This window comes from Nicotiana tomentosiformis, chromosome 5 (genome assembly GCF_000390325.3).
Source record: "Nicotiana tomentosiformis chromosome 5, ASM39032v3, whole genome shotgun sequence".
Classification (NCBI taxonomy): Eukaryota; Viridiplantae; Streptophyta; class Magnoliopsida; order Solanales; family Solanaceae; genus Nicotiana; species Nicotiana tomentosiformis.
In genome coordinates, this window is record NC_090816.1 from 15,084,920 (window position 1) to 15,094,122 (window position 9,203).

General features: G+C 35.7%; 2 protein-coding genes across 2 annotated transcripts; both read right to left on the reverse strand.

Moving 5' to 3' along the window:
• Positions 1 to 207: 207 nt before the first annotated feature.
• On the reverse strand, positions 208 to 1,666 carry LOC104089985 (tubulin-folding cofactor C). The gene has a single exon (XM_009595011.4). It carries the CDS (start codon positions 1,575 to 1,577, stop codon positions 501 to 503), a length of 1,077 nt encoding a protein of 358 aa, XP_009593306.1. The 5' UTR covers positions 1,578 to 1,666; the 3' UTR covers positions 208 to 500.
• A 2,483-nt stretch (positions 1,667 to 4,149) lies between these two features.
• On the reverse strand, positions 4,150 to 8,679 carry LOC104089986 (ras-related protein RABH1e). The gene is made up of 6 exons (XM_009595012.3): positions 8,404 to 8,679; positions 6,967 to 7,037; positions 6,064 to 6,152; positions 5,727 to 5,838; positions 4,965 to 5,055; positions 4,150 to 4,577 (listed from the first exon to the last, which is right to left on the reverse strand). Exons 1-6 carry the CDS (start codon positions 8,518 to 8,520, stop codon positions 4,434 to 4,436), a joined length of 624 nt encoding a protein of 207 aa, XP_009593307.1. The 5' UTR covers positions 8,521 to 8,679; the 3' UTR covers positions 4,150 to 4,433.
• Between the last annotated feature and the right edge of the window lie 524 nt (positions 8,680 to 9,203).

The window sequence follows — 9,203 nt, forward strand, 5'->3', positions numbered from 1 at the left end:
CCTTCTCCTTTTCCTTTTAAGCAGATCAGCAGTAAGCATATATTTACCAAAGCCTAGGAGAGTAGCGTCGTCCCAATCCACCCTTTCTTGGGACAATACAGTATGTGTTCCAACCAAAGAATGTGGTATTAATCACAAAATCACAGAAAGTCAAAAAGCACAGGTATACGCCAACCACTGCGCAAGTAGAAGTTGATACGGAATAGGTAACAGAACACACAACGAAATCTATCTATCCAATAGTAAAAAGGGAACTTGCAATAGGTCACAACTTGTACTGGAATCCAACAGCTTTAGCATAATCTTTCTGTCCTATAATTTAGTTCATTTTTAAAAAATAGAAGAATAACTAGTAAGTAATGCAATTAAACAAAAGCTGATGTATCTTTATTCCTCTACAGATTCAAGCAAAATTAAGAAGATAACCAAAAAGGTTACCTCCTTTACACACTGAGGATTCAAGATTCACCATACTAGCCACACGTCAAGACGAGAACTTTTCAGCAACTAATCTTTGCGTCTCGAGTTGAAATATCCACCACGCCAAGTCGTTCATTTTCAGGCAAAATTGACCAATTTGGAGACTGCACTGCTCGTAACCACTTAAAATCATCCACATTGGACCAATTCCCTGTTTCTTCACCAAGATTAGCTTCTTCAAGATTCTTCTCAATCCCATCATACTTCAAGCAATACGGCGCAAACCTTACACCATTACTATCCTCAACTATCGGCCTACTCCTCACTCGAAGATAAAAATCACACCTTTTTGCTTGATGAATCCGAATCTGATGCGACGCCATCATAAAAACACAATCTTTCGCTTCCTCAATCAAAACCGACCCAAAAACAGGTCCAACATAAACCTTACAATCAATCAGCTTATTTACAAACAATGCCCTTATATTCCCCATTAATCTCACCTCACAACCCCTTAAATCTGATAACACGAATTCCCTAATCTCCTCATCACTGCCCCTATTATTAAATTCCTTCACTAACACCTCATTTTCGTTTCCCCTAAATCCCGGAGAATCCAAAACCTTAAACCCTAAATCCCTCGATTCCACATTTTGGCTGTTGTTATCCAAAACCCTAGGCCCTAAATCATCACTTTGGGTTGTGATTTTCTTTGTTGATTTGTTCTTGAAAGAGAATTTCTTCTTCGGGATTACATCGCACGTGACCTGTTCGACGATTTGTTTGAGATCTGCTACGGTTTTGAGGCACGTGCGGACTTCGTAAGAAGGAAGGGAAAATGAGTTTTCAGCGACGAGCTTTTCGAGATTAGAAATGGAAAGTGAGACGTTGTCGAGTTCGGGTTTTAAGGTCGGGTTGGAATGCGGGTCGGGTGTTTGACGGATGCGGGAGAGTGTGGATTCAATGGAGTTTTTGGATTCGGAGAAACGGGAAAGGAATGAGCTTGTGGAGTTTGAATCGGATTCGGGTTTGCGGGTCGAACGGGATTGGTGTAGGTTTGAAAGGCGTTCGATCATTGCTGCATGCTTCCGTTGGAGAGCGGAATCTGAAGAATCGGCGGTGCTGGTGGGGTTTGAGAGGTGATCGTCTTCTTCCATTGATGAAGATTCAGAGCTCAACTTTACTGGACGTGAAGGAAAATATTATGGAATTAAAATAATGGACTACTTTTGTTTAAAGTTTAAACCGTCGCACTTTGGTCCCTCTGTAAATTATAGTCTGTTTGGCCAAACATCTCAACATGTCAAAAGTCCTTTTTTTCTCAAAAACATTTTATTTTCTACATTAAATTATTTGGCCAAGCTTTTTTTTGGAAAAAAAAAAGTACTTTTTGAAAGAAGCAGAAGAAGTTTCTGAAAAGCAGAAAAAAGTAGCTTCTTCCCAAAATCAGAAGCAGAAGCAGTTTTGACTTTTCTTCTTACCAAGAATACCCTTAACAAAATATAGTATATACCAAAATAACCGTTAAACTTAATACTTAGGATATTAATATATAAATATTTTTTATTATTTTTAGGATTGCTTTCTAATATATATTGACTTTAGGGGTGAATGCTTTTATATTTGTAGAATGATTTTTAATATATTTAACTTATATTAAAAGAATTAAGTACTTTTAAATTTTATTTTCATATTTTACTTAAATAAAATAAAAAGATTTAATTATTGCCTGTAATAACAAAATTTTAAGATTATTTATTTACTTATAATATTAACTATTAAGTAAATCTATTCATTTCCTTATTCGTAATTTGATACTTAAAAGCACTTTCTGAAAAGCTTGGTTAAACATAAATTATTGCTCAAAAGTGCTTTTTAGAGTTATTAGCCAAACACAAACTGTTTCTCTTCAAAAGTATTTTTTTCAAAAGCACTTTTCAAAATAAGCTGATTTCTCCAGCTTGGCCAAACAGGCTATTAGAGCCTTATAGCATGTTTGGCCAAGCTTCTAAAATCTGCTTATTTTTAAAAGTGCTTTTCAAAAAATTACTTTTGAAGAGAATCGATTTGTGTTTGGCTAATTAATTTGAAAAGCACTTTTGAGCAGTAATTATTGTTTGGCCAAGCGTTTGAAAACTGCTTTTAAGTGTATTTTTTGTCAAAAGTGCTTCTTAGAAAAGTGTTTTTGGAGAGAAGCTACATTTTTCTGTTTCCCCTCAAAAGCACTTTTTTTCCTTCTAAAAGTTTGGCCAAACACCTCAAATTTTTGCCAAAAGCACTTTTGGCCCAAAATAAACTTGGCCAAACAGGCTATTACACCCTTAGGGGTCGTTTGGTTGCGGGTTTGAGTTATGCATGTATTAGTTATACATGTAGGGTTCGTTTGGTATGAGGTATAAGGTGGGATAAGATGTAGGATTAGATTTATACTCTGTTTGGTTGGAGGTATAAATTTATACCTCCAACCAAACAGAGTATATATTTAATCCTAGACTTAATCCAGGATATCCCATCTTATCCCACCTTATCCCATCAAATATGGGATTATTTTATCCCATCTCTAATGTGGTATAAATTAGTCCTGGGATTATAATCCCAAGATAATTTAGTCCGCGTACCAAACAACCCCGTATTAGTTATGCAGGAATAAGCAAATGTAGAGATTAGTTATGCGGATATTAGTTATACATGGATTATTTACGAAGGGATAATATTTTTTGAATATTTGCTTTGTTGTATTAGAAATTGATATAAATTATATAAATTTTAAAGTAAAATACTTATTTACTGATTTTGTCTCTAATAGATTGAGAAGAGGAAGAGCCTAGCAGTGAGGCATCACTATCTCCATGCTTGTTCTCCAAAGGGTTTGATACAGATCAATCTATAGAAGGAAGCTTTTACGTGTAAAATGATAGGGGTAAATTTGTCATTTCAATATTTTATTCATGTATTAGTTAATTCATCTTCTACCCCGCATAAAATAATACACAAATTGACTCATAACTTATACATATATTATTTATGTAGAATTGTAAAATGACAACGAAAAATGGTATTAGTTATGCTGAATTTTGTACAAAATAACTAATGGCTACCAAACATTGTATAAATTATGTTGTCCCCGATACATGGATAACTTTTCTCCTAATCAGCTACCAAACGACCTCTTAGCGCTCAAAATGCTGCGTGTTTAAAATTCAAAACTTTAAGTTCTGGCCAAACTTGTTACACATCTGACTGAAAAACATTTGATTCTCAAAAATAAGCTAAACTAAAAAAAAAAGTGTTTAATTTAACAAAAAATGGCACGTGTTTAAAATTTAGAACCGTACTTACTTCAAAAAAGCATAACGTTTCATCAGATAATAAGTATTTTTTGCTTCACGACAGGTGATAAGTTCTTTAGAGTTTAAAACAAGGAAACTTTACGAATGGCCATCGGACTAGAGGTCATAAAACTTAAATTTGCAACCAAAGGAGTTCAATTATCCACAATTTCATGGTTATGTTTTTTAATTTTCAAGCTACCTGTAATATACATGCACTTGAAAGTGTTGCTGTTCATGCATTCTAGAAAAAAGGGTTTTAAAAACAGCACACAAATAACAGGGAACGCTTGAACCTTTTTAATAGCAACTGAAGAAAATCAACATAAGGCGGTAGCACAAATACTGAGATGAAGACAGTTACAAATGCCATTTCTTTGTATATTCTGCTAAGAAATGGTTAAAAAGAAAAGGATTCCTGAACTAGGAATCACAAGATATATAATCACAAGTTTTAACAGTAACCACTGAATCTTTAATGGTTTTATAGAGCACAGAGTTATCAGCTACCTCACCATCAGAATTGAAAGAACTTGTGGTACGACGTGAATAAAAACCCAAAATTGTTCCAAACCTCATCAATATCTAGCAAATGAGCTAATTGACCATCTATAATAGTATAGTTGGATGCAACTTCTTCTTTGTGTATGTTCAACTTCTTATCTCTCTTGTTACATACAAAATCTAGCATGCGCAACCTCCTCCTTGCTGCTCTGTGTGCGATGAATTTGAGGTAGGCTTCAAATTCACATCAACCATATCTTCTTGCTTTGTGGACGAAAGGGCTTCCATTCCCGGTAAAGCAGCAGCAATCTTTCGGAACAGAGGCTGTAATGTTCAATCACATTTTAGTGTCATCCTATTTGACTATTAGTTGGTTATACAACTAAAGGGAAACCCGGCGCACAAAATGTCCCGCATTCACGCAGGGTTCGGGGAAGAGCTGCACCCCTAGGGGTGTGATGTAGACAGTCTACCCTAATGCAAGCATTAGTGGCTGCTTTCACGGCTCGAACCCGTGATCTATAGGTCACACGGAGACAACATTACCATTGTTCCAAGGTTACACAACTATGAAAAGGAAAAGAAGTCAAATCTTATGTTATGCGCAAATATTAAGTGATGAAGAGGAGATTGCAGCTCCATAACATAATTTGACCAAGGGGCAAAAGAAATAGAACGGCAATTGTCTCTAGGGGCTTGAGATGACTGTACCTTGATATTGAATCCAGCTTTAGCACTGGTTTCTATGAACATTATGTTAAATTCACGAGCCTTGGTTTCGCCTTCTTCAATGGATACTTGCCTGTTTAAACATCATCGTTCAAATCAGAGAAATAGTGGAAAAGATTGACATCATATTATAGTGGATTTAAATCCAATTTCCCCTAATCGATAATCTTTAAAAAGCAGGTTTTATTTTTCTGAACAAATATAGGAAGAGAAGCGAATTGGCAGGAGACCATGCCCAAAACAAAGTCAAGAATCAAACTCCCTCCAGCTATAAGCACTATACAAGAATGAAACAAAATAGAAGTCCCTGACTCTTTGAAAATAATATTCAAAATCGGGGGCATGTCTTACAAAATCTTATGGCGGAGCCAGAATTTCAACTTTATGGGTTATGGATTTTAAAATAATGATTTCAAGTGCTAATAGCTGGGTTCTAAATTTAATATTTGTACATAATAAAAAAAAAATTTAACACAAATATACTGTTTGAGCAAAAGCTACTGGGTTCGGTCGAAACCGTAGCCGGGCTTCTAGCTCCGCCCCTGACCAATATGGTTGCTGCGACCAAAGTTCTAGGTGCCTAGGCCTAACCAGAAATAAAGAAGTCTATAGTACAAATCATGCGAACGTTTAAAGTAAAATAGGAAAAGGTAAACCACGAAAAAGGTACAGCTCTGGTTAAGTGGGAAAAGCAATTGTCAAAGTAAATGAATCAACAAATGAAGCAACCATCTGGAAACCTACCTTTTATCAACAAGATCAGTTTTGTTCCCAACAAGAACGATTATGACATCACTGCCCCGTTCGGTACGTACTTCCTCAATCCACTTTGAAGTGTTTAGAAATGATTGGCGGTCTGCGAATGCCATGATTTATCAGAATATAAATGTCATGGCACATAAAAAAAATTAAAAAATAATCAAAGACAAATATCATACTGCATTGGATAACCAATAGACTGACTTCCTTAGAGACTTCTATTCTTAGTATGCTCACCAATCCTAAAATTGTTGAGTAGGCCACAAAGGGCACAGATATATGTAGATACATTTTATAAAGACAAGTTCAATCAATTACTCACTGGCAACATCGTACACAATTACAGCGACAGAAGAATCTCTGATGTAGCTCGGAATAAGACTCCTAAATCTCTCCTGACCAGCAGTATCCCTGTATACGTGAAGATATTACATCAGGAAAATTATAAAATGAAGCAAATTATTAAATCAGTAGTAAGATGAGTGAAACAGCATCTGACAAAACCACAGCAGAATGTTACAATTACTAGCTGACTCCAGTGCTATTTGAGAAACAGATAACTTTGTGTACTCGTCTGTATAAGGTTTTGCTAGTAATAGGGAAAATTAACCTCTTTGCTAGGTGCAGAAGTTTGAATAGGCATGGTCGTATGATAACTTTTCATCTCAACTATATTCAGTATAACTTTGGTTCTAAAGATGCAGAGTAATTTCTGCATTTGCTCCACTTCAAAGCATGTAATGTTTTGTGAGAGCTAGGTCAACCAACCTTCCACCTAGGTGCATTACCTTGTCTAGGCACGAAATTCTAAAGCAATTCATCTCTACTGTACTCAAGAGTTCTTTGATTATAAGATTGGAAGGATATAGTATCCTCGATAATCAAGCTTCTTAATTTTGACATATAAGAACATCAAAACAGTCAATCTGTACCGTATACATGAAATATTCATGCATAACTAAATCTCTTCGTCTCTGCTTTCCTTAACCCCAAGAAAGAGTAACCAAGGTTGAAGGATAACCAGATATTTGTAGATTTTGCTCAGTGTTTAAATAAAGGCTCTCTTAGTTAACTAAAGTATTCTAGGTTCCCTTTCACATTTCAAGTATATTCTTAGACAACAACTCTGCAAATGATGAAACAACAATTTTAGTCAAGCAAAACGAAGAACAGCAGAATATAATTCTATCACGTATGCGTTAGAAACAAAAGAGAGACAGCCTACCAGAGCTGCAAGCGAACTGTTCGATCTTCAAGGTACATTGTCTTGGACAAAAAATCAATACCAATGGTAGCCTGCACATTTAGGAACACGATAAACAACAAGTTGATACTAATTCAAATGATCTGCTTGAGAAATTGACCAACTCCTCTATTCTAAACTGTCACAAAGAAAGTGGGAAGTTGGACGTGGAGCAGATCTGAAAATAAATCTGTTCAAATAATGGATTATATTTTGTTTGCCAAAAATTGTGGAAGAGATTAACGACACAACTGAAAGTCTTAGGTACAATATGAAGAATAAACTTCCATGTCAATCAATTGATTCCCATCAAGTCCTCGCATACTTATTTTTTGGGTTAAAAAGTTCACTCAAAGTCAGTAACCAAGAAATAAAAATGCATTTCAATGCAACCCTAAGAGCCTGCAGTCGTTGCTGACATGGTGTTTGTCTCTTTATGAGGCTCGATATTCGTTAGCACCACTAGCCATTTTTATTATACATCTAAAAAGGAGTTTGTAAGTGAAAAAGAATTAGGGCTGCATGTGAGGGAATATGTTGAAGACATAATTAAGTAAATAAAAGTGTATTGTCTCTAAAAGCTCAAGTTTTTAGATGAGATGGTCATACAATTCAACAGTTAGTTTGACAGAGGTTCCTTACGAGCATGTTCTTAGTTCTAAATATCGGTCTTTGAAAGAGTGACCAGTTAGGATATAGGAAATCACGTTACTTGAAAATCAAAGAAGAAAAATGAGAACTTGAAATAAAAAATAGCAAGAATCGAGATCCAACAATTGTATCCTAAAAGAACAGTAGATATTACTCAAAATATCTGACTGAAAATGAGAAACTGGCGAAGCATAAATCACGTCGAGACCAAAAGACACCAATGATCTACACAAATAATTGTAATAAAAAAAAACACAAAAGATTTTTTGTTGGAACTTCTAAACTATAGAATGTCAATGTCAACTCCACCCATGGGATCTTCTAGTGTGTGCGTATGTGAAGAATTTATATGGTTAGTTCTAACAATTTGTGATTCAAGTATAGCTGATTGATTGATTGATCTAATGATAGTAATATAATTTTTTACGAATTGGAATAGGTTTGAATATAGCAGAATGTATACAGAGGATTCATACAGTCAACCCCAATATTTCATAATTGAGCCAAGTAAATTGATCGAATATTGTACGCAAATCCCAACAAAAAGATACAATCTTGACGATGATTTCGAGAAAATTGAGAAGCAATAAGAAGAGAATTTTTATATAACCAACTCCAACTAATTTGTGACTGAGACTTAATTGATTGACTATATGATCCAATGTCAAAACTATAGGAGAACAAAACATAAAAAGGACAACGAAAAGGGAAATTATTTACGAAATTGAAACGGTAATCAATATAAAACATTGGAAATGGGAGATAAACCTGGTAGGTGGTGTCGAATTTATCGTACATGAAGCGAGTAATGATGCTAGTTTTTCCAACAGATTGATCTCCCAAGAAAACCAGCTTGTATTTTGCTAATGGCGAAACTGCCGCCATTTTATTGAATTCTCCTTCTCTTCTTCTTCTTCACTCTCTCGAAGATGAGATCTGAATCGGCGGAAAGAGAGAGAAAGAGAGAAGAGAGAAAATTGAGGAAGAGAGAAAATTGAGAAGAAGGAAACAATGTTTTTGAATTGTCAATTTGTATTTACATACATACGACTCCGAGAAGAAACCGCCAACTAAATGCTTCAGCACCAACTAGTCAAATCTTTCCTTCCTAGGGAAAAGTTTCAAAACGACATCTATGCCCCTAACATTTCTTTTAATGACGTTCTTGTCACTAGAATGGCTCGAAGAGAAAATACGAGTCTAGAGGAACCAGAATTTGAATATTCTGGGATCGAGTTCGGATTTTATTTTATTTTTTATTTTTTGTTGAAAAATTTACAGGAAAATTCGCAGTCGTTACTCTTCGGGTGCGCACTGTGCAGCATGCTCACCAGAGAAGGATATAGTTGTATACCGTCGAAATAGATTTCGGTCTTCCTACGTTCGATCGAGTTCAAGTGATAAGAAGTCGGAGTGGGACTTTGGGAACGAGCTCCGAAGATAGTACTAACGAGCCTCGAGTCCGAAGGCTGCTCGAGGAGTCGGCTCGATAACCTTATCGAGCCCGTTACCAAATCGATCCGCAAGGTATTGCTTCGAGGTCGGAAATGCGCGACGCTCATCCCGAA

Excerpts from the sequence above, each read along its gene's own strand:
- LOC104089985 (XM_009595011.4), bottom strand. The coding sequence starts at position 1,577 with ATGGAAGAAGACGATCACCTCTCAAACCCCACCAGCACCGCCGATTCT.
- LOC104089986 (XM_009595012.3), bottom strand. The coding sequence starts at position 8,520 with ATGGCGGCAGTTTCGCCATTAGCAAAATACAAGCTGGTTTTCTTGGGA. Across the intron at positions 5,056-5,726 it reads ACTGATCTTGTTGATAAAAG|GCAAGTATCCATTGAAGAAG; the intron begins GTAGGTTTCCAG and ends ATGTTTAAACAG. Across the intron at positions 4,578-4,964 it reads AAGCTGGATTCAATATCAAG|CCTCTGTTCCGAAAGATTGC; the intron begins GTACAGTCATCT and ends TGAACATTACAG.